The sequence below is a fragment of the Carcharodon carcharias genome, chromosome 5 (genome assembly GCF_017639515.1).
Source record: "Carcharodon carcharias isolate sCarCar2 chromosome 5, sCarCar2.pri, whole genome shotgun sequence".
Taxonomy (NCBI): domain Eukaryota; kingdom Metazoa; phylum Chordata; class Chondrichthyes; order Lamniformes; family Lamnidae; genus Carcharodon; species Carcharodon carcharias.
In genome coordinates, this window is record NC_054471.1 from 121,792,746 (window position 1) to 121,819,236 (window position 26,491).

Sequence of the window (26,491 nt, forward strand, 5' to 3'; positions counted from 1 at the left end):
GAATGCATTGACTTCATCTGATGTATCCTCAGCATCCCCCTCCGAGGTGGCCTGGGTACTGGTGCTTATGGTAGCGCTGGTGGCCTGCCTGGGCCTGCTGGTGCCTGTCAGAGAGAGAAGATAGGTTTAGTTCGTAAGTAGTCAGATTGCAATATTGCATATCACTCACTGTGATTATCAGGAGGTGATCAACTGATGGAGGGCTCATCCGTACTAGTTTGCTGGGAGAGGTTGATCTTGCCTTCCCCACAGGAGCAATTTTTGCCTTCGTCTTCCAGTTCGGCGACATCCTCCTCAAAGTGGGTCAGCTCCTGGACGTCTGCCATCCCTCCTCCCTTCTGGGATATGACCCTCCAGTTGTGGGCGAGCTGGGCCTGCATGAAGACAAGTGGAATGGAAGGTGATGAGAAGAGATGGAGGAGAAGCCGGGAAGTGTGCATACCCGCTGTGTGTGCTGAGCCCTCCCCAGTAAAGGTTGAGGATGCAGTTTATGCAGCATGATAGATGAGCTTCTGGTGATGTGAAAGTGTCTGTGAGACAATCAGTGCTGATGTCTCCCCCGTTGGTATTGTGCGAGATCCCTGAACAGTGTAAACCTTTGAGTGCATGGTGCCATTATGAGAGTGAGGGATTGGATTGAGTTGACGGTTGACTTACCCTGGCAGAGCGGATGAGATCACTCATCCTCTTCCTACACTGGATCATGTTTCTTGTGAGTGGGGCCCGATGAACTGACCTCCCTTGCAGATGCCTTACAGGCCAGCTAGATGTGGGCCTTCTGAAACCATCCCTCGGGTAGAGGACTTCCTGGTGCTTGCAGACTCCACGGATGAGGGCCTCAAGGGAGTCATTGCTGAACCTGGGAGCAGATGTTTAATTTGGTGGGGCCATTTCAAGAAGTTTCCTGCATACAGCTGGCCTGCTGAGAGTTATGCCTGTGCTCAGGTGGCGTTTCAATATGGCACCTGGGCCTTCGGACCCCATTAGGTAACAGCAGGATGGATGAATCAGTGCCCGCCCTGTCATGTAATTCACTGCATAATTAATGAGCTTTTGCGCATGAAATCAGGCGCGATTTCCCTCCACACTGCCCAGTGAGAAACACGCCGCGAAACCTACCCAGCGCCACACTTTGTCTCTGGGAGGGAAAATTTCACCCAATGTCTCTAAAGTCTGAACACTTATTACTGATCAGAAATTAAAACTGCACTGTTTAAATAAAGCTCGGCAATATTTTCATATTCAACAGAGTCAACAGGGTCTGCCTGGATTACTGCATGGAGGACAGCACTAAGGGGATTGTAAATCGGAATAAAAGGGACAGAAGAGTATCTGTGCGAAACAAATATAAAATCACTGCCTTTGACCCTGGTCCTTGATTTGATTTAAACTCAATTATGCAATACAATCTGAAAGTTCCTGCACTTCTTAATTTAAGTTTTGCAGGGTAAATGTAAATGTGATATATTGGACTGGGTTTAATCTTGGCACATAAACCAGGATGGTGCTCATTGCTAGCATCCTGCGCTAACCCAACTGGAGTATGCCGGGTTAGCTGGGGGCGAATGTGCGGACATATTGGATTCCCAGCTGGCCTGTAGGAAGTGGGGAGTGGTTTGCTGGGCTACCGAGAGATGTGAGACAATTCACCAGCATGCTAACGAAGCTGAAAGAAAAGTAAAAATTGAAAAAGAAACTGACCTGCTCATTGGAGGTCCTATGAATGTGAGCTCAAGTTCCACCATCCATGAAGTTAACATGCCTTTTTCTTCTGGGAGGACTGGCCAGCAAGCCATGATGTGGATGATGCAGGTTGACACAGTAGCCTTAGAGACCCCACCCTTTCCATCTTATTGACTTTGAAAGGAGAAAATGAAAGATTTCTTTCTTACAAGTCCCATGGAAATCCCATGCACCGCTGGAACATGGCATATTTGGGTCCCCACAAAATTTTATGTCATTCTGATAAATTTGACAGGTGTATGCCAGGAACAGCTGGGGATACTCTTCTGCTCCTTTTATTTCACTCTCAAAGGAAAACATAATTCCTAGTTCACTCTTAGTACATAGAATGATAGTTATGAGAAGCTGTCAAAGAAATGTTTATATAAATATTTCAATTTCTAGAGTTTATTTAGCAAAACTTACCAAGCAATGATCACACTTTCTTCCTGCAACATTGTGTTTACACTGGCATTGTCCAGTCTGCTTGTCACAGAGCTCAGCAACAGATCCATTAACATGGCATTCACAGGCTTCAGATAAACAAGATCAGCATTATTCCAAAATGAACTGTACATTATATTTTAGCAATTATGTTGAAGTTGTATAAAATCACATTTAATGGGCTGATTTTCATCTAGAGGCGGTAGCGGCAGTAGAGAAATTTTTGGCTTGGCCCACCTACCTCAGGAGAAACTGGAATCAAGCTTGCCACACCTGGAAAGAGTTCAGAGGCAGCCGCAAGGCTTGCAAAGTGCGGAGGCGGGCTGTTTAAAAGGCTTTGGGGCTCTGTCTTAGCTGTAATAATGACAGCAAGACAAAAAACAGCCCTTTAGCCCTCACTCCTCAATCAACCCCCCACACACACTCCCATGCCCCATCTATGCCAACTCATGCCAAGCTATGCCCCTCCACCCACCCCAATGGCCTCTCATAACCTCCATGGCAAGCTTTACCCCCCCACCCACCAGCTTGGCCCCTCATATCCTCAAAGCCAAACTGTGCCCGCAACCAACCCCCATGGTCCCCCATAGTCTCCATGTCAAGCTATGGCACTTCTATGCCCATTCACCCATTGCACAGTCTGCACAGACCTAATGAACCCTTAGTAAGAATAAAATGTGTGAAATGTTATGGCACAGCCGATGGTAAATGCTGAGCTACTCAATTCACAAAGGGAAACTTGAAACAACTGCCGCAATTGTTTTGCAATTTGTATAAATTTCAAGATGCGTGCCTTGAATTCAGGAGTAATAAGACCACCGAGGCTTATAGGTTTCTTACAAAGCTAAATTAAACCTTTATTAATAAAATAAATGATTTTAAGTACATAGATCTACAAATTACTACTATGATAACTTCTAAATCCCTCTTAGTAATCTAACTCCCAGTTACACTTATGTGAAGGCAACAGTAAGCCACATAGATTTTAAAAGACCCAGGCAAAGTAACACACACTACCCTGAAACAGTCGAATTCAAAGTGAGTTTTCTTAACTTCAGTTCTTTGTAAAAAGCAGAGTGAGGCTTAGATGCTGGAGGCTTTTTATATGCTTTGATCTTAGAATGCCTTCCCTTGCACACAGCCTATTCTCTTTATTTATATTTTCCCCATTGAATGCAAATTCCTATTGTTTCACTATGTGTTTGGACTTTACCTCTCTAATAATAAAAAAATCTCTCATGGTATCAATTTTACCAATATTCTTTCGGAAAAATAAACACACTGGGCAGCGAACTGTCAAAGGCCTATTAAATCCATTTAAATATCAATTAAAATACTTAACTGAGCTGCCTGTCCAACCTTAAGTTTGGCGGGCAGGCAAAGAGCCCAGGGGGTCTTTGCATTTATCATGAAACCTCATCCACAGGCAAGATGACATTTCATGAAGGTTTTTAAACTTCAATAAATTTTTTTTAATAAAATTCATAGACACGTCCCAGCTCATGTGACACTGTCATATGAGGGGACATGTCTTAAAATTTTTTTTCTTTCTTAATTTAAATTTTTAAAAATCAAACTAATCTCCCTGAGGCAGCTCTGTGTCTAACGGAGTTTTCTGTGCTCTTTTGCATGTGCAAAAGACTGCAGACCCCAACTCAGCCTACTCCCCCCGCCCACACAGGGAGCACTCAGCGCTTCCGGGTCAGCGTCACGCTGGGCAGGCCTTAATTGGCTCACCTACATAAAATGGCAGCGTGCTGCCGATCACGGGCGGCTATTGGCTGCGCACCCCGACTCATACCACACACACACTACAACCCTATAAAAGTGTCAATCATCCAGACCCTTTAAAACATCAACAGCCGAAACTGCAAACACTTTATAATGTATAAATAAGCACTGTGCAATTAACAGAATAGATTAGAGAGCAATAGCTGTCAATCAAGCAATGTTTTTCCTGGGGGGCAGCTGTTTTAACAGTCTAAAGGACATCTGGGCTTTCAGTTAAGCCTTGTTATGCATTCTTGGCTGACAACCCAGCATTGGGACATGGGTAAGTCCTTTTGAACTCACCTTTCAAAAGATTCCCTCAGCCAGACTATGGTTCACCTCTGAGGTGCTGTGAACCACATGAATATAAAAGCTGTCCTTTAAAAGCTGGCCTGACTCCATGAAAGTTGCAGAGGGCTCGGACATGCCTATCCCCACAATGGAGCCAGCCAGGTCAGGAGTGCAGGGTTCGGGCTTGCAACCCACACAAGCCACACGCTTAACCTACAACCTACACTGGTGCAAATTGAGGTGGCCGGTAATGAGGTCGGGAATCAGGGAACCGGACCCCAGCCCCCCTTTTACATCTCCCCAAATCCATGAAAATCCAGCCCAATATGTCCATTAACATACCAAAATTCAACCATTATTGCACAGAGACTTCTAATTATACAGCCTGTGCCACCAATGTAATAAAGGGAAGTAAAACATATTTACAAATGACATACTGTATGGCATTTCAACAAAACATGCATCATCTCCGACCACCTTGTTATAACCTGTGTGTCAGTGAAATGACTTCAGGTGTATGGTATAACTCAAAAATTTGTTCAGTGGACTGATTTCCATGAATTCAAATGCAAGAATTGTGAGGTGCCTCTACTAGAGAGCGTGTGCATAGGCAGTTCCATACAACATATACAATTCCACATGATTGTTTGGTTGGGATAAGATCTGCATTTTACAAACAGTGTGAAGAAAAACTGGGTGAAATTTTGACTATGAAATTGTGATTTTTTGTGAAGTGCATATCAGGCAGATGGTGGGTGGAGCAACTGTGGCTCAGCCTGAAGGAATCAGTATGGCACCCACAGCAATTTTATTGTGGCCAGGCCTGATTTATATTAGTTTGCTGAGCTGCAAAGTGAAACCAATTGGGTGGACAGGAAATCCAATTACTACTTAAAAGTATTGAACAGCATCTTAAGGAGATGCTTTATATAATGTTGAAGTTTGGCCAGGGAGATTAAACAGCCATATGCAAAATTACTTTGAATAGGACATTCAGGTTCTCTGATGCAGCAATGAAGATGATGATTGAACAAGTAGCTTGGAGGAGGAAGATGCTTTCCTCTGAGACAGGTGTGAAGTTAATAGGCATGGAAAAAGGTGACAGCAAATGGCAAGAATCTGTGTAATGTTAATTTTGCAGCCTGCTCCCAATAAATAGTTTCAGACTCTCTGGGTTTCAAAATGGGTGGAACATAACTTCAGTCATGGAAAGGCAGATTTTAGAAGTACAGTTGCATTGAACGTTTACTAGTTAAGATAGGAGTAGTTGAAAAGCAATGATCATGACTCATGGCTTGGCCAAAAACCTTCTCATTCCAGGGAAAGCCTGCAGAAGCCATTGATTGCAAAACTATTTGAGTGTCCTGTACATGCAAGCCAAGAAATCAGATTGTTATGGTTGGAGACAAAGGATGGTCCAGGGTGTCTAATACAATAATTTCTCTTTGCCATTAATGAAACTTCACCTTTAGAGACATTGGGGATAGAAACCCCATGAAGATACACCTTCATTTACTTCAAGCTCATTCATGCTCCCTGGTTAATATTACAGTGCTAACATGGAATTTGTGGCAAATATTAGATAGGGCCGTAATGCAAATATGTCACTGGGAATTAGTTTTTTTTAATGCTTGTCTCTATGAAAATCAAATGTGTAAACAAAGTGTGGCAAATTAACAGCTGAGATCCCAGCACAACTAGAGTTAAACTTATGTCAAAGTTGTGCTCAGTTTCCATTCAATTACAAGATACAGCTACATGTTGTTGGACCTTTAAATCTTTTTCTACTTGTAGATCTGAATTTTAAATTTCCAGGGCCATCCAATCGTACTTACTTAATTAGTTTTGGCTAAAATGAATAGAAAAGATAGCTTGCTCGTGAACATAATATACTTTGAAAAAATAAAAAATGTATATAATGACGTAATTATGCACACTGCAAAAATCATTTCTTCATTCTTCTGTCCTTATAAATCAACCTGGATACATATTTAGGCTTACATACTTTCTAAGTTTTCTCACAAGCTTTCGGCCAATTATTTCTATTTGTACTCTCTCATTTAACAATGCTGCTGGATACTTGTAGGCTTCCTTTTTTAATATTTAAAATGGTATATTCTAGATAAAGTCATAAGGTTTTCAAAACATTGAAAGTACCTGCATTTCTGGAACATGTTATGGCCTCGGGATTTCCTAAAGTGCCTTTTAACCAATTATTCACTTATGAAATGCATCCGTTATTGTTATGTATGCAAAAAGGTTAAACAATTTATCTTGAATTAAGGCCACTATTTTGATTAAAAGATGCAATAACAAAATATGCATGTATCATTGCTTGGTTCGGTGCTGTCAGCCTATGTTTACATATGAGTCTGAAGATACTAACTGGTTTATTCAAAGTATGGCATTTGTAAGCAAAGTTACAACTGACTCCTGCGCATTCAAACTTATTTTATCTCTATTCCAATAACATAAGTTTCTTCCAGCTCATGTTTGCTATACTTGACAGAATAATATAATCAAAAGGAGACATGGGGCAATTTTCATAGCATTTTTAATGTTCGTATTCCTACTGTAATTAAAAATATAATAAAGACATTTCCTTTCAAACAGCTGTAGATCCTGCTGAGATTTGAATACAATGGAGTTCCAGACTGTAGAAGCATAGCACAGGGACAGAAAATGAGCCATTTGGATGCTGTTGTTTGATTTCTTTTGTGGATTTTTTTTGCAATTGACAGCTCTTTGAATTCTCCAACAATAGAGGGAAGGGCGCATACAATATATCAGAATGGTTGTGTGCTCTGAGTTAAAGATAGCTTTGAAAATATAACACAAAAAATAGTGAAAGAACACATGAATCCCACTGTTCGCATTAAAGCATGCTGATTTATCAGTATACAATAACACAAAAGATACCAGTGCAGTGACATACTTTATTTCGATTATTTTTCTGTTATTGTGCCAGAGGCAAATTATCTCATACAGGTGCAAGCTCATTAATGGTACCCAAAGCCAGCTCAGATACTGCATGTTTTGACGCTGAAATAATTTCAAAGATTGGCCTAGCTCTGTTGACTTATTGTAGCAGCATTACCATTTGAAGATGACAGACAAATAGACCAGAGGTCCAGTATCCACAAGTTCTTACCTATTTGCAGTAACCCATGAACACGGCTGACTGGGAACTGAAGGCCTGCCCAGGATAAGCATAACGTGGATTTGGCCCAAACTTTATTTCCAGTAATTCTCTATAACCTCAAACACTTTCATACTAATATTATGCCAATTATTTTTTGAAGTTCTTTGGATCCTGTTTCAAGTTAATAAGAAGTTAATTTTCTGTTCCCTACATAACAATAATCATTTAAGTCCTGTTTCGATCAGAATAAAAACGATCTATCAGCTGAAATAACCAAGTGGTTTTGAGACCCAATAGTCGGGCTTTTTAAATGGAGCCCAAAGTGTGACCTGCATTGTGCACGGAGAAGCTTTGTGCTGACAGGAGCCAGCATTTAATGAGTGATTCTTGATCTTCTGCATGGTCAAATTTGAATCCTCCTTCAAAGGCTCGGAGTGATTTTCCAATTTTGTGCTCTGGTTGGAAGCCTTGCCTGCTGCAAATGCAATTCGGATAATACTGATTCGCACTTGATCGGCAGCAAAGTTAGCAATTGCAATCATAAAGTCATAAAATTACAACTAGTGTACTAACTTAAGGTTATTTTGGGGTGCTTGTTTTTCACATCACTTTGTTTTATCACTTTTTTTTTTAAAAAGTCATCGGTTCTTATGGCTGCAACAATTATAATTTAAAATACACAACCCCTTTAAGCTACTGCAATAGGCTTTTAAATCCCCTATCACTGCCACTTTTTCCACCCCCACCCCCGCCAAGCCACAAGTTCACACTAGCATGCAAACTTGTGATGGGTTAAAATAATTGGGCTGGTCTCCTCCAGTCTCGCAGGTAAGAAACCTACCATATCCATGTCCCTCCTTTTTCCATTCTCAAACCGTAAGATTTACCCTTCTGAAAACATCAAGGTGAAGGATATATTGCTCTACTGTAACTTATGTATCCAGGTTTTTTATTGATCAAGATTCAAGGTTCAAAATTATTTCCATTTACCATCTGCCCAAAGTACCATCAGTTATTTTACTTTGTGACACAAAAGAAAGATAATTCTCATAATAATAGTGATTTATTATAAAAGTAGGTTAATAATGGGATTTGGGTAGTTTGTGTGTGTGTGTGTGTGTGTGTGTGTGTGTGTGTGTGTGTGCGTGTGCATGCATGTGTGATTTAAATGAATTGGAGACTGTTGGTCTGGAGGTGACTCATCAAAAGAAGCTAGGTTTGAATTGCTCAGTATGGAAACATGGCTGAAGTCTTAGAATGTAAGGTAAGGAGAATTTGCATTTTATGATAAATCAAGGCAGCTTGAATTTCAAAGAGCAGCTAAGCCAAGTAGTGTGTTTATTTTTCCCAAAGGTTACTGACACCATGAAAAGATTTATATTATGAGAAAGGTAAAGTTCCAAAGATATATTGGAACAATGGAATTTATATTAAAAGGAAGAAACATGAATAAAGGAGAAGGAGGCAATGTGTCAGGGAAGGCATCGTAAGATCTAACAGAAGTGTGAGAAGCCTCCAGTATTGTGCATTAAGCCTGCTGTCTACAGAAACCGAAGCTGGGAAAAGCCACTTTGAATTCTACTGTCCAGGGCATTGTGTTGACTTGCCTGGATCCGTTTAACCTTTTTTTTTTACTGATGCCTTAATGGGGGTGTAATTGGAAGCCAGATTAATTAGGGGTTTTAGGAATTGTTATAGTAGTATTGTATAGGCCTATGTATGTGCTTGAAATCTTTTCTTTGGTAAATAACTGTTCAGTTTAGTTTCCTAAAAAATCTCTGAAGTCCTGGTGTACTTATTACTTCTGAATTCAGGGTACGCATCTTGTAATAAATAAAATTGCAAAACCACTGTGATCGCGTAATAAAGTTTCCCTGTGGATTTGATCCGCCTGCCACACATCATCCGCCACGTCATAACATTTGTCATATTTAAGGAGCAAATACCAACTCAAGAATGCAACACACTTACGTCGGCAATTCCTGGCTACAATAGCATCTCCAAAGAATCCTTCAGCACATTCATCACAGAACTGACCAGAAATTCCCTCAATACAGCGTAGACACTCTCCTGTCAATGAATTGCAGCTGCCAGGTACTGACAGATCAAGGTTACCATTGCACAGGCAGGGCTGGCATAATCCACCAGGTTTACTAGGTCGCCCAAAGAAGCCTTCAGAACACCTGTTTAACAAAGCAAAATTTAGAATTAAATCTCTGAATGATAATTATGTTGCTTTACCTTGTAACACTATTTAGAATACAGATATTCCTAGAAACTCAAATTATATGGTTTTAAAGTAGCTTTGTATTCATGGATAGAAGTAGTGTTTAATTTTACATCAGTTTTGAATTACAACAATAATTCTGGGTCCACGGTGAGGCACACTCACAAGGTGCATAAATCAGAGAATTAGATATGGTGGTCTGAATTTTTGCTCCCAAGTCTAAGAGTGCAGAGTCAGGAAAAGTCCCAGCTCCACAAACCCAACTAGGGAGAAAGTGCCCTGAACAGTCGGATTTTTGTTGCAGGGTTTGGGGATGTGCAGGTGTTAACAGGAGTCAAGCACGCTGCCCCGGAAAGAGTTCAGAGACAGCCTGAGGAGCTGCCGGGTGCTGAGGCAAGTAGTGTGAAATGTTCGCCTCGGTGGTCTGGTAATTTGTCATAGTTATAAAAAAAACACTCCAGCTTTCACTCTTCACACCCCCTCAACCACACACACACATTCCCCAGGCCCTATCCATGCCAACCCATACCACCTCATGCCCCAACCCTCCCATTGCCTCTCATATCCTCCATGCCAACCTATGCTCCTCTACCCACCACCATTGCCCCATATAGGCCCTTTGTCAGCTTAGTGCCAACTCATGCCAACCCATGCCACCACCTGCTTCCTTTTGCCCTTACAGGCTGCATGTCAACTCATCCAATACAGACAGTCCTCAGGACCCATGCTGAGATGAAATAAAATAAAGTTCTAAGCGTCTATCGATGGCTTCAATTTAAAAAAAACTCTCATTCATAAAAAACAATTCACTACATTTACATTTCTTTAAGTGTTTAATCCCTTTTAAAACAAATAATTTTTGTTTGATTTGTTCGTACACAGATTCATACCTTACAGAAAATGTCCCAGACCGGACCATCACAACCCCTGGGTGTGTCTTGTCCCACTGGCAGGACAGACCCAGCAGAGTTGGTGGCGCAGTGGTATACATCGGGAGGCCGTTGCCCTGGAACTCCTCAATATTGACTCCGGCCTCCATGAAGTCACATGGCATCAGGTCAAACATGGGCAAGGAAACCTCCTATTGAATACCAAATACTGCAACACCCCACCCCCCAGCAGATGAATCAGTGGTCCTCCATGTTGAACATCACTTGAAGGAAGCACTGGGATTGGCAAGGGTGCAGAATTTATTCTGGGTAGGGGACTTCAATGTCAATCACCAAAAGTGGCATGGTAGCACCACTACTGACTGAGCTGGCCGAGTCCTAAAGGACACAGCTGCTAGACTGGGTCTGCAGCAGGTGGTGAGGGAAACAGACAAAGGGGAAAACATACTTGAGTTTATCCCCACCAACGTGTCTGCCGCAGTTGCATCAGTCCAGGACAGTATCGGTAGGAGTGACCACAGCACAGTCCTTGTGGAGACAAAGTCCTGTCTTCATATTCAGGATACCCTCCATCATGTTGTGTGGTACTACGACTGTGCTAAATGGGATTTCAAACAGATCTAGTAGCTCAGGGCTGGGTAACTATGAGGCACTGTGGGCCATTAGCAACAGCAGAATTGGACTCAACCACAATCTGTAATCTCATGGCCTGGTTTATCCCCGACTCTACTGTTATCACCAAGCCAGGGGATCAACCCTGGTTCAATGAAGAGTGCAGGAGGGCATGCCAAGAGCAGCACCAGGCATACTTAAAAATGAGGTGTCAAACTGGCGAAGCTACAACACAGGACTACTTGCATGCCAAACAGCGTAAGCAGCATGCCATAGACAGAGATAAACAATTCCACATCCAACAGATCAGATCTAAGATTTGCGGTCCTGCCACCTCTAGTCATGAATGGTGGTGGGCAACTAAACAACTCACTGGAGGAGCAGGCTCCACAAATATCCCCATCTTCAATAATGGGCGAGCCCAGCATATTGGTGCAAAATTTAAGGCTGAATTATTCTCAAGGGGAACTAGCGATGGGCAATAAATTCTGGCCCAACCAGTGAAGCCCACATCCCATGAATGAATAAAAAAAAATTGCTACAAGCTTCAGCCAGAAGAGCCAAATGGATGAGCCATCTCGGCCTCCTCTGGAGGACCGCAACATAGAGGTGCCAGTCTTCAGCCAATTTGATATCAAGAAACTGCTGAAGGCATTAGATACTGCAAAGACTATAGGCCCTGACAATATTCCTACAATATTACTGAAGACTTGAGCTCCAGAACTTGCTGCACCCCTAGCCAAGCTTTTCCAGTGCAGCTGCAACACTGGTATCTACTTGGCAATGTGGAAAATTGCCCAGGGATGTCCTGTACACAAAAAGCAGAACAAATCGGACCTAGCCAATTACTGCCCCATCAGTCTACTCTCAATCATCAGTAAAGTGATGGAAGGGGTCACCAGCAGTGCTATCAAATGGCACTTGCTTAGCAACAACTTGCTCACTGATACTTTGGGTTCCATCAGGGTCACTCAGCTGTTGACCTCATTACAGCCTTGGTTCAAACATGGACAAACATAGACACCCCATCCACAAACATTCACTCCCTCCACCACTGACGTACAGTGGCAGCAGTGTGTACCATCTACAAGATGCACTGTAGGAACTCAACAAGGCTCCTTAGACAGCACCCTCCAAACCCACGACCGCTATCATTTAGAAGAACAAGGGCAGCAGGCACATGGGAACACCACCACTTGGAAATTCCCTTCCAAGCCACTCACCATGCTGAATTGGAAATATTTTGCCATTTCTTCACTGTCACCATGTTAAAATCCTGGAACTCCCACTCTTTTAGCACTTTGGGTCTGCCTACACCATATGGACTGCAATGATTCAAGATGGCACCTCACAAGCACCTTCTCAAGGGGAATTACGGAGGGGCAATAACTGTTGGCCTAGACAGTAATGCCCAAATTCCATGAATGAATTTTTTTAAAAATTAATTCAAGTGCTTAATCCTCTATAAAAATAAGCATTCGTGTTCAAAGCTCCATATCAAAGACTTAATCATCATTTGCAACTGTTAATCAGTCTTTGAACTAACAGGTATGCCACTGTGATAATGATAGGTTGTGGAATCAGGCTTGCAGCACTATTTTATAATGACAGCTCTCAGACTTATGTCAACAGACAGAGTGAAATAGAAAGCACTTATTTTTTTTAAATTATGGGTCAGGTGATTTCAATGCCTTGACAGCTTGACAGTTTCCCCAGCAGCTTGACAGTTCCAATGAAAATGACAGTTCCAAATAGTTTATCCACTTTTTACACACATTCATGTCCACTTTAAACAATCCCCAAGGGCACATACCTCTCCCAAAGGGCACCTTACCTGTCCCAAACTGCACATTACTTCCCTCATAGGTGTCCCTGGACCTATCCAAAAGGGTATCCTACCTCTCCAAATAACTCCAGTAAGTGTTAGAGCCTCTCCTGAAAAGAGTAAAGCTCACAAGTCATGTCTTGAACATCCCACTAGCAAAAATTGGATCTGTTTGAAGGCAGCTACACATGAACATATGCAGCTGCATCCATGAATCATGAATGTGCAAATCACAACCCACCCGTTCCTTCCCTGGCGAAAATGGTGGGTGCCAGGTTTGGGGGTGGGAATTACAGAGTCAGGACTCCAGTGCCATTTTGGCTAAGCCATGATCCTCTCCGTCTTTACGAAGATTCAGGCCAGTGTTGTAACTTTATCTCTGGCCCTTTTTCTTTTAAATGGACAGCTTCCTGCCAGGAATCCGCTATATGAGCTGTCCTAAACATCAAAACTTCATTATTTGAAAGATAAGCCTTCCCATAATGTGAGCCTCAAAATTATTGCTGACAATATTAGATTACAAACACAAAGCGTATTACACTTCTGGCATGTATTAATTGCAGGTGTATCTTCCGGCAGAAGAGGCATCCTATAATGCTTTGGAATCTCATACCATAACTGGCTTCTCATCCACCAAAAATAAATATTCCAACCCTTGGGCAGGCACTCAACATATAACACTGGGGGCAGAGAAGTATGAGTGTGGGTGGAAGTTGTAGCTTTCCTTTGACCATCTCTTGCCTTTCCAGCTCAGTAGAGAAGAATACTCCCCACTTACCTGGATGAGTGAAAATCCCCCAATACTCAAAAAGCTCAACACCATCCAGGACAAAGCAGCCCGCTCAATTGGCACCACATCCACAAACATTCACTCACTCCACCACCGACGCACAGTAGCAGCAGCGTATACTATCTACAAGATGCACTGCAGGAATTCACTAAGTCTTCTTAGACAGCACCTTCCAAATCCACGACCACTACCATCTAGAAGGACAAGGGTTGCAGATAGAAGGGAACATCACCACCTGGAAGTTCCCCTCCAAACCACTCACTATCCTGACTTGGAAATATATCGCCGTTCCTTCAATGTTGCTGGGTCAAAATCCTGGAACTCACTCCCTAACAGCACCGTGACTACAGTGGTTTGAGAAGGCAGCTCACCACCACCTTCTCAAGGGCAATTTGGGATGGGCAATAAATGCTGACCCAGCCAACGAAGCCCATGTCCCATGAATGAATTAAAAAATCTTCCCTACACATCCATACCAACATTCATCTTATACATTCGGCAATCCAGAGAGATTCACTTGGTGGGGGAGGGAAGCTTGGGGCGGGGATACAAAATTTTAACAAAGTATTGTCACTGGGTGAGATATAATATATGGGGGGGTGGGGTCAACCGGCGAAGGTATGAATAAACTTCTGATGGCACTGAGTGGCTATTTAGAAGATGTTAGCCTCTGACTGAAGAGCATACAGACTCTAACCTCATGTCTCTTGTTCTAAATAGAGAGATGTCAAATGAGATTACAACAATGTGAAGGCACTGAGGATGATCTCTGAGAACATGAGGTAATTGGTAAGGTTTATGATGGAGTGCAATGCAATCCTTTATGCCACCATCTCCTATGGAATGCCCACTTGTTGGAATGGCAGTTCCAGAAACATATTTATCCATCCACTCCATTAGGGAAGTTAAGGAATGGTCAGTGGCTCCAATGTGGAGATAATGACTGCTGGCCATCAAGCCTTTGGAAACTGTATAGATTGGAATAAAAATAGAAATGTTGGAAACATTTGGAAGATCAGGGGAACGTGTGGAGGAAGAAACCTTTCATCAGAATCAAACAATCTAAGGTGGTGTCTGAGATCATCAGGCCACCACTCTCTTAGGATTTCCAAGTTCTCACTGATACCTGCTAATCAACTGAATCTAGGACCCAGTACTAATGACATGAAAGAGTCTGCACACAATGCTGTTATCCTTCATGAATGAAACACATATGGGCCCTTCAGCCTTCCTTGTCAGATATCACCTACAAGGCCCCGAGGGGAGGGCCAGCTGAGTCTCAAAAGACGTTTGGTCATGGTTTGCAGTCAGCCATCGTTGGCTCTCCTGGTCTTCAGGAAGTGCCTAGAAGGAGCACCATAGGCTTGTGGATAGTCCACAGGAATGTCAAGAGGATCACAATGTTCATAAGAATTCAGAACTGTAGTGAAATAGAGTGATGCTATTAAGGGGAGGAGCACGATGAAATCCGGGGTGCATAATTTGCCATCCCATCTCCACCAACATGCAAGAGGCTATGACTTTAACAGAGGCCTTGAAATAGATGACCCAACGCTCACTGGAAACAGGAAGGAACCTTGCTATCCAATGGAACATAGGATAATATGATGCTATTATGTCCCTCTTGAAATTTTGAAAAACCAATGGGTGATGCATGTGCAAATCATGTTTTGGGCAGCCTAAACAACCCCTCAGCACTATGAAGGCCACTTTCTTCTTCACACATGCACCTCAGATAGGGAGATCATCATTGGGAAACCCAGCAGTGGCAGTAGGAGGTAAGGGGAAGAAAAAATAAATTAACTGGCACAAATTGTCATGAGAGCTTCCCCACCATTTACAAACTTGTTTCAAGTGGAAGTTTCCTATGCAAGGTTGTTGCTGGTCTCCTTCATGGTTCTTGACAGTAACAGTAGGCTATTTTGTAGGCTGACCAATGCACAAACCATTTCTGTGAGAATTCCAATCAACATTTCTTTGTATACTGCTCTAACAAAGTTCTCTGCAGCAGAATTTGCACATGGCTTCACCCTCCAGCAAGTTAGCATCTGCACAATCTGACTCCATTATCATGCACTTATGGATCCAACCATGACACAGCACACAGTCTCAGCTTCCATTGCAGCACAAGCATCAGCCACCCAATATTGAGTGTTGCAGTGTCCTCTAACACATTCATCATCATCACTGACAATTCCTAGCATCAATGATGGTTCTTCCTTGCAGATGGCCTAATGGAAGTCAGATTTCAATGTTGGCTGTGGACTCACAAATGGATTATGAGCCCTATCCTAGCCTTGCAGGTTCTCCCACAGTGAGATCATCAATTGTTGGCCTCTAGAGGTTGTGACAGATTGTTGACATGAGTAGCTGCCCTTTTTCCCTCTCTCTCACTGTTCTCTCTCAGTGGCTGTTCTTGTTGATTGGAAGGTCTTGACACAATGTCTGATGATGGATTAGATTTTGGGAGCGGTTGGGCATTGACTTCCCATGTGTTGACATTAATAGAGATGACCTTCATGAAGGCTTTATGGTCTGATATCAAAATTCTCAAAAGCTGGAGTACATAATTTACCAAAGGCTGAGAAAGCACATTTGATTGGATGGAGTACCTCTTCATCACTCTCAGCTTTTTGCGACAGATATCTTCCAAGATATGGAAATTAAGGAACTTTTTCAACACTTCACCATGAATCTCAATTGAAGGCATTCAATTTGATACAGTTGGTGTGTGTTGGTAGGGGACTTTAGTCTTCCAGGGCTCCTTGATGTCACACTGAGTCAAATACTTCCTTGAAGTCATGGGCATTCACTCTCATCTCATTTCCTGTGTCCAGCTCTTTTGTCCATGTTTGGGCTAAGGTTCTAATGAGGTCAGGAGCCGAGGGCCCTGGTGGAACCCACACTAAGCATTCATGAACAGGTAATTGCCGTAAGTGCCACTTAAGAGCTAAACCTTCCCTCACTTTGCTGATGATCAAAAATAGACTGATGGGGCAGTAACTGGCCAGGTTGGATTTGCCCTTTTTTTGTGGACAGGACATACCTGAGCAATTCTGTCAGGGACTATGGCTTTTGAAGTATCTAGTGCCTTCAGCCATTTCTTGATAAACATGAGGTGAGTCAAATTGGTTGGAAGACTGGGGTTTGTGATGCTGGTGGCCTCAAGAGGAGGCTGAGATGGATCATCCACTCGGCGCTTCTGGCTAAGATGGTTGCAAATACTTCAGCCTTGTCTTTTGCACTGATATGCTGTGCTCCACCATCACTGAGGATGGTGGTATTTGTGGAGTGTCCTTCTTTGGTTAGTTGTTTAACTGTCCATCACCATTCATGACCATATATGACAGGACTGCAGAGCTTTGATCTGATTTGTTAGTGTGGGATTGCTTAGCTCTGGTTATCACATTTGCTTCCGCTGTTTGGCACGCATGTAGAACTGTGTTGTAGCTTCAACAAGTTAACAGCTCATTTTTAGGAATCACTGTTACTGCTCCTAGCATGCTGTCCTGAACTCTTCAGTGATCCAGTCTTGGTGGTAATGGTAGAATAGGGGATATAATGGGCCATGAGGTTACAGATTGTGGTTGAATGCAATTCTGCTGCTTCTGATGGATGGCCAGATTTGAGTTGCCTGTTCTGTTTGAAATCTATCTCATTTAGTACGGTGGTAGTGCCACACAATATTGAGGGTATCCTCAATGTGAGGAAGGGATTTCGTCACCATAACGACTGTGCAGTGGTCACTCCTACCAATACTTTCCTGGACAGATGCATCAGGTAGATCTCTGATGACAAGGTCAAGTAGGTATTTTCCTCTTGTTGGTTCCCTCAACACCTACTGCAGGCACAGTCTAGCAGCTGTGTATTCCAGGACTCAGCCAGCTTGGTCAGTAGTGGTAGGACCAAGCCACTTTGGTGATGGACACTGAAGCACCCCCCACCCAGGGTACATCAGAGATATCCAGACAACAGAACTGTTGCTTAAACACTGCAATGGTCTGCTCAAACACATTTTATGTGGCAGCATGGTAATCATTATAGGCCTGTTATACATGGGTGAACGGGTTGTAGACTGGAGTGGATAGCTGTTGCTCCACAGTAGCCACCCTCTGATTTCTCATGAGGCTCAAATGCTAATGGAATAGTAGACTGCCACAGAATAAAGATATCATTAATATTTCCAAGATACAAAGTACTGATCTGAATCAGGCACTGAGTATGGTCGCAGGCCAATTGGACATTGAGGGAGTAGGATCCCTTTCAGTTGCAGTACATCTCCAAATTTACACACAGTGCCTGCAAGCTAATGTGTGTGCAGTCAACGGTGCCCTGCCACCCTTGGGGAGAAGCCTACTATCCTGGTGAAACTGCATGCTCACTCTGCCTGCTTCTCTCTAACAAGAATAAATAAAATGTTTTCCCCTCTCTTGCATAGGGAACCTTCATGACCTCCATCATATAACAGAGCACAGCAAATGGGGATGTGTTGCAAATATCACCTGCTCCAGCCTGGAAGGAGCCTAACCAAAAAACACTCATGGCCAGTTCACCTTCCCACTCATTGGCAAATTAATCCTCACTGTAAGGTTTTGAAAATACTACTAATTTTTAGGCTTCTATGTTGGTCCGAAGCAACATTTACGGATTTTATCTTGACCACCTTTTAAACAGTTCAGTTTGAATTTGTGCTCATGAGACAATTAATGCTTAAGGCAGCCTGGGAACAGGATGGCAACTGTTTGTGAGGAATTGGTCTTGAAGATCTTAATGGCCTTACAGGTGCCGAAAAGCCTGGATTCAAGGAATTGTATTTGTTTAAATTACACTCCTTGCAATTGAGGGCTTCTTTGCCGGTTGTAAAGAAATAAGCAAGTTTGAATTCAGCAGGCTGAGCTTAGTATGATACAGCTTTAAACAAGAGCCATGTACTTTAATAGGTTTTAGTTTGCTAAATGTCTTAATCTACAAACCATATCTGTAGGACAGAACATCTATGGCCTGAAGCTTCTGGTCAGCATGTGGGGGCCGGCCTCGCTTGCCGACACGTAAAATGACATGCTGTGACATCGGGCATGCGTCCCAACATCACTGCGCATCATTCTGATCTTCAGTTCGAACTGTCAAAGGCCTATTAAGGCAAGTTAAATAGTAATCAAAACAATTAACAGGGCTGATTAACAGGTGAATAGCCCAGGCGCCCTTTGCATTTTTCATGGAACCTCATTCACGGGCAGGATAAGGTTTCATGAAGGTTTTTAAACTTTAATACAAATTTTTAACAAAATTCATAGACGTGTCCCAGCTCGTGTGACACTGTCACATGAGGGGGCATGTCCGAATAATTTTTCAAAATATTTTATTCACTTTTTGATAATGAAATTGAACTCCCTGAGTCAGCTCCGTGCCTCAGGGAGATTTCTGTGATCTTTCGCACACATGCGCAAAAGAGCGCAGGCCCCAACTCAGCCTCTCCCCATCCCCCATCACGCCCCCAGGCCCGCGCAGGGAATGCTCAGCACTTCTGGGTGTGCGTCACACTGGACGGGCCTTAATGGCCCTCCCGTGTAAAATGGCGGCGCACAGCCAATCGCAGGTGGTGATCGGCTGCATGCCTGCTCGCTCCCGCTCCTGCTCAGCCCCCCCGATGGGGAGAAAATTCTCCCCTATATTTCAAAAAGGCATCTTTTCCTCACATTATGGTAGGAATTATTACTTTTAATTGTCATAATATTCATAGGAATTGGGTACTAAAATTATATGAATTGTTTGTGGTAGGTTGTATTATTGAAAGGAGGGCATACATTGTTTGTATAACTGCTCTGCCCGAGCCCGGGGAATAAGACATGGACACTTGTCTTCAGTCCACATTGACCTAGTTACTAAGGTGGGATGACACCAGATTACTCTCACCCTTAAGCCAATGAACAAGATTAATTTGGACTATTTCCTAATAGTCAGAATTAGGGATAAAAATTGGAAAATCATAGTTTTCATTGACACATTGTTTCTCTGGCATAATTCTGCTGAAATGCAGTTCAAAGTATTGTAACTTCAAAGGCAGAAGAAGAATGACATTGCCTGTGCTGGCAGCACTCAAGGAATCCTAGAGCCTTGACGGATAAGAATCTTCCATGCTATCTTCACTGCTTTTGTTAAATATATGTGACATCTTGTTTAATAAATTCTACTTGAATCATAAATATGATTGTCTGTACCTTGATTGGTTGGGCACAACTGAGGACCCCATTGTTATAAACTAAGAATTCATAACTTAGGCATGTTAATTAAAAGGGTTTTATACCTCAAAACTTCCAAAACTTACGTCACCCTACTCTTGAGGCTGCAGTTCAAGCTGCAACAGATGACAGATTTCAGCGAGCACCTCCTTAATGAGTAAAGACATTTTATGCACACTGTCCTTTGCTGAGGCTAATAGAGGAGAAATGTTCCCTGCACATCCTGGGTTAATACCACCTCCTGCTAAGAGCTGTCTTGCAACTCCTCTCTCCTGGAGCAGCTTATCCTCCTCTGTGCTGCATTTGTTCATTCTCCCTGTCATGCTGCAGGCCAAGGTGGATAGAAACTAATCCACCCTTGACTTATGAGCAGAGCTCTTGAAGTCAGAACCAAGGTCTTCACCAAGCGTCCCACCATTCCTTGATGGCTCAAAACACTTCTACAAACACACCAGTAGCCAACAGAAATGAATCAGCAACTAATTTGAAAGTAGTTGATAATCTTTTTTTATTCATTCATGGTATGTGGGCATTGCTGGCCAGGCCAGCATTTATTCCACATCCCTAATTGCCCTTGAGAAGATGGTGGTGAGCTGCTTTCTTGAACCGCTGCAGTCCATGTGGTGTAGATACACACCCACAGTGCTGTTAGGAATGGAGTTCTAGGATTAGCTCAGTTAGTACCAGAAGTGCATGTGCACAATGCACGCGCTATTTCAGTACTGAAACAGCACCTATAATACTGAAAATACATGCGCTACACAACCTAATTTTTTTGGCATTGTAGCCCAGTTAATTTCACTTACAAATAATGAAATCCAGCAAGCCATCCAAACTATTCAATGAATCTAGGTTTACACATATTTTTCACTCAGCCTATTTTTCACTCTGTATAGCTGGACTAGCTATATTTCCTTCTTTTATAATACTTAATTAACTAGCTGGGAGCTAGAAATAATGGGCTGGATTTTGCGGTTGGCGAGCAGGGGGCAGGGCCTGCTCACCAATGCGCAAAATAACATGGGATGATGTCGGGGGAAACCCCCGACTTCATCCCGCACCATTTAAATTTTCAGGAAGGCAGGTGCGCAGCAAAATCAGCTGTGCGCCCGCCAACCTGTCAATGGCCAATTGAGGCCATTGACAGGACATTTAAAACAATTAAAGGACCTGCCCGTCCAACCTTCTGAAAAAACATGAAACTTCATCCACCGGCGAAATGAGGTTTCATGTAGGGTTTAAAAAAGTTTAATAAAGTTTTAGTGGAATTTATGAACATGTCCCATCTCAAGTGACATTGTTACATGATGGGGACATGTTAAGGTTTTTTTATTTTTCTATTTTTAATGTTTGAACAAGTGGAAGTGACCTCCCTGAGGCAGCACTTAGCCTCAGGGAGATGTGCGCTCTATTGTGCGCATGCGTGAAAGAGCGCACTCTCGCTTTTGGGGAATGCCCCCCCACCGGCTCACACAGGAAGCACATAGCGCTTCCCGCTGGGCATCATGCTGAGCAGGCCTTAATTGGCCCGCCCACTTAAAATGGCGGCAGGGCCCGCTTCTCCGGCGGGGATCAGCTCCCCGCCCACCAGAGATTGGGTCGGCCTCGGCCGCCCAGTAGGCAGAAAATTCTCCCCAATGAATATTTGTGGCTGTCAATGGCCGCTTTTCTACTATCAGATGTAACAGGTACATGTTTTATAAAATTGACAAGATTAAGATCAGAAAATTAGATTTATTGACAATGCATTAATTAATTAAAAGGAACTGAGCCAAAGCTGTAACCTTTCTTTTCTCATTTCATGCTTTCTTACATTCTTGTACTGAATATCATACAAATTCTGAAATCTCATCAGCCATCAGTGCAACTCAAGAGTTATGTGGTGAACATTAGAAGAAGCACAGCCAACCTGGAACATGGGAGGAGCAAGAGACAAAATGCTCTTTTTCACTGGGATGAGTGTCTTCTCTTTGATGGTTATTAAAGTGTTAACTGAAACACGAGTGGAATGTCTCAAACCAGGTTCCAGTGGATGTGAGTGTGCAACTTTAATTTGTACCAATTAAACAATCGCATGCTCATGTATTCCTCCTTGAGCTTTTATAGTGCCCTTTTTTTTATCAAAATGCACTAGGAAATGATGGAATAATTGAATCCAAGACAGCTCTGATGTAAATTAAAATAAAAGCTAAATACTGCAGCAGTAGGATGCTGGAAATCTGTAATGAGAACAGAAAATGCTGGAAACAAATAGGAGGTTAAACATTTGTTTTACATGGATGCAGCCAGATCGACTGGATGTTTTCTGGTTGTTGTTTTTATTTCAGATGTAAATTAATGCTTGAGACCTTCCCAAACCCAAACAAGTTAGCAGTTCATGTCAGAATAACTATAACACTAAATGTATTCTGTATACCTGGAAAAAAAGCTAATATATGATGGCATTTAAGCCTGTCTGTAAGGGTTTGACAAAACCAGTCAGGAGATTTGGTTCAAGAGCTAGTTTAATAGCGTGAGGTGCAGTTATAATAAAATCATTATGAACTAGACATGAGAGAAACTCTTCTTTAATCCAATGACAGAATTTACTTATACATGTCACATAATCTGTGTACATCATGGTGTTGTAACAGCCTTTCCTATTTAATTGCTAATGAATCTGACTCCTCAATTTAGGCAATTCATTGATAAGTCTAATATGTACAGGGCTGCACATTCTTTATCTTCAGTCCTCCACCACTGGGCATGTCCACGTTTATTAAATGCAGCATATGATGTGCATATATGATGGTGGTCTGAGGTTATATCAAAACCATTCCATCAACTGTATACAGCTAAAACAATCTGGCCATTGCAACTGAACAAAAACTACATGATGTATGCATATCATAGTAGGAGGTTTCATATTATAAAGCCATCACTAAGAGCCTTTGGATTTGATATTGTTTTAAGTAAATGCTGCTCACTGTGGTTGAAGTTAAAATGCTTTGTTCAGGCAAAGTAGAGGTCATTTTATTTTAGAGTAAACTGTTCAAGATTCCATTGCAGGCAGGAGTGAATCAGAATATCTGGCCCCAATCTTAGGGTGGGATTTTTTTGGCCCCATCAGCACAGGCATCATCTCCAAATTTTCCCATCCTGCCCGTGACAATGCTCACCGGTGTCAGGACCGGAAAATCCTGCTCTTGCTCTTCTGAATTGCTGCCCAGCATGTTTTGTGATGTGTGATTTTGATGCCTGTCGGTCTGGCTGCAGGCATGCATGCAGTTTACTGAAATTGAATATGTAAATTAGGCTTAATTTTAAGATTCTGGGTCCAATGGGCACCTCCACAAAATGGATACAGTCTGATTTGGAGTAATTAGTAAAATAAGGTGGAGGGATGTTATTTTAGTCAATATTGAATTCTTGTTTTTATTTTTTTGGCTGGAGCATTTATTTAGTCCAAATTATACATCTCACATAATTTCTCTCTGTATTTATGTCATATTACTAAAGCCACTAGCTTACTTGCCAACGTGTTTCTTCATTATTTGCAAGTGTTGCTAAAAGACAAAACAAACTGTGGCAAGCAAAGTTGAGAATATGCAACATTCCTTGACTGTTCACATGAGGTCACATGCACTAAAGGAGAGCTCAATTGTGACAGGACAACATCACAAGGGATAAGCCACCACCAGAGTTATGTGCTTGCCCACTGGAATCATGTACAAAAGCACAGTGGCTACATTCTCCACATGAGCGCGAAAGAGCGCACTCACCTCCCTGAGGCAAAGTGCCACCTCAGGGAGATCTGTGTTACTTTTAAAAAGATAATAAAGGATGAGAAAAATTTTATTGACATGTCTCCTCATGTGACACTGTCACATGAGCTGGGGCATATCAATTACTTTTATTAAAAATGTAATACAAATTTTAAATCCCTCATGAAACCTCATCTCACCCGTGGATAAGGTTTCATGAATTTTCTGAAGGCCGCCTGGGCTCTTCGCCTGCCCGCCAACCTTAAGGTTGGATGGGTAGGTCCAGTAATCATTTTAATTACTTCTTTAATGGCCTCAATAGGCCATTGACAGGTCGGCGGGCAGCTGTGAGCCTGTCGAACTGAGAATCTATATAACGCGGGGTGACATCAGGTGTGCGTCCCCACATCACCCCGCATCATTTCACGCGTTGGCCAACGGGCCCCACCCCCACTTATCGACTTGAAAATGCTGCCCTGTAGAAAGATGAGAGAAAGTAAGATTAGTCATCCTTCTAACAGAGGAGGATAAGGGGAGAATTAATAAAGGTGTTCAAAATTGTGAAGGGTTTTAATAGACTATTTAGAGAGAATTGTTCCACTGGCAGGAGAGTCAGTAACAAAGGACAGATGTAAGATAAATGACAAAAAAACACAGGGAGCAGATGAGATGATTTTTTTTTACGGAGTGAATTATGATGATCTAGAAAGCACTGCATGTAGGAAACAGATTTAACAGTAAATTATAAAAGAGAACTTTTACTTGAAAATTAACATTTTGCAAGGCTACAAGAAAAATGCAGAAGAGTGGGGCTAATTGGATAGTTCTTTAAAGAGTTGGCACAATGATCTGATTGGCCTCGACCTTCTGTGTTGAGAGATTCTATGAAAAAGTGGTAAATGCTGTGTGAAAGTTTTATGGTTATTTAACTGTTGGTGTGGCAAATGGCCATTTAGATGGAGTCGATGCTTTGTATGAAGGTTACTGTCAACCTGGAACGCTGCATTCGAACAGTCATCTATTCTACCCTTTCACCAGGGATTTTAAATCTTCATTTGTAGCACTTTCTGCAGCATCATCTCCAAAAGTTCATCATTAGATGAGAAAATGTTTGTTGGTTCCCTCATTGATCCTGTCAACCTTGTTGCTTCCTTCAGCCTCCAGCAGAACAATGACAGGCAAATACCTTTCAATGTCAAGCAGCAGTAGCCCTGGATCTTGTGAATGGCTTTTCATACATGTTTTTATTAAAATAGAGGAGTTGCATCACTAAATTTGATGAAACAAGTCCTCCCAACTGTGAGCTAGGGTGCACTTGCACTACATCCAGTCCAAAATTGATTTTGCTGGTCTGGCAAAATCAAGGTTGAGAGCTGACCCATGCTAAATTAGTTCAGAAGGCATGATACTCAAACTAGGTACAAACTATAAAGATATTCCATTCTGTAGCATGGATACCCTCAATCTAATGAATACAAATTCGCCAAAATTATATACATTTTTAAAAAGCTATTCTGTACAAAGTAAACACTATTACTTGCAGCAACAGTTTTGGGCTCCCACACAGCATGATGGCATGTATTTGGCACATCATGTATTTGTAAATTGTCACTGCCACAGATGGTTAGACGTGCCCCAGTTGAATGAAAATTAACAAATAATTTCATCAATAATGAAATAGGTAATTAGAAGCTGACATTCCATCACTAATTATATATTTAGTTTTCATTTTAGAAGTGTTTTGCTAAATTGTGCAGAGCTGTGGCTTGCATAACAAGTGCTGATACACGTAAAATATTTAATTTTCAGAAGAAAATTGAGCAGTGAATCATTTTCTTCTTCTGATTAGTTATTCCAAAAAGCTTGACATGATCTAGTACAGTGCAGTCTGCTTGATGGGCACTCCATCCACCACCTTAAACATTTGCTCCCTGCATCAGTGGCCACACCATGGCTACACTGTGTACATCTACAAGGAGTGCTGCAGCAATTCACCAAGGCTTCTTCAACAACACCTCCCAAATCCATGGCCTCTAACAATTAGTAGGACAAGAGCTGCAGGTGCATGGAAACGCCTTTAATTCCAAGTCCCTCCAAGTCACACACCAGCCCAACTTGGAAATATATCACCATTCCTTCACTGGGTCAAAATCCTGGAACTCCCTAACAGCATTGTGGGTGTATCTACACCAAATGGACTGCAGCAGTTCAAGAAGGTGGCTCACCATCACCTTCTCAGGGGCAATTACAAACAGGCAACAAATGCAACAAAGGCCGTCTACTTGCACCTTTGTAAAACTGCCTGCTTCATCAGCCTATCTCCTGCTAAAACCGTCATCAATTCTTTTATTTTTGCAATCCTGTGCAACCCTCTGCCTTTGTCTTCTCCTTTAAGACCCTCCTTAAAACCCAGCTGTTTAACTAAGTTTTTAGTCATCTCTCCTATTATCTCTTTCTTTAGCTAACCACACATTTTTCCTTAGGTCTGTGTGAATTGCCTTGGGATGTTTTCTTTGTTAAAAGTAATATATAAATTGAAATTGCTGAGTTAATGCTGTCACTGAATAAGGTACTTTGATGACAAGTTCAGAAAAAAAACTATAGAAAAATGCACCTACTGTGTCTCAAAACCAGCAATATTGGGACCAAAGTCATACCAGATTTCAAATCTTGCCGGATTTCAGATTGGGAAGTTTGGGCCACGGGTGGGTCAGGTCAAACCAGCTCGAGTGGAGTCCAGGGTTGCTCAGAGCACAGAACTAGACCAGTGCTCAAGCGGCAAAGGGGATAACTACT

At 42.2% G+C, this 26,491-nt stretch overlaps 1 protein-coding gene across 2 annotated transcripts in view; it reads right to left on the reverse strand.

The window, feature by feature from the left end:
* lama2 (laminin, alpha 2) overlaps nucleotides 1-26,491 on the reverse strand; it is a 588,604-nt gene that overhangs the window by 239,659 nt on the left and 322,454 nt on the right. For both annotated transcript variants that reach the window (XM_041187590.1, XM_041187589.1), the window contains exons 19-20: nucleotides 9,341-9,552; nucleotides 2,149-2,255 (exon numbers count right to left, since the gene is read on the reverse strand). In XM_041187590.1, the coding sequence (XP_041043524.1) occupies nucleotides 2,149-2,255; nucleotides 9,341-9,552 (319 nt within the window). The remainder of the gene's footprint in view (nucleotides 1-2,148; nucleotides 2,256-9,340; nucleotides 9,553-26,491) is intronic.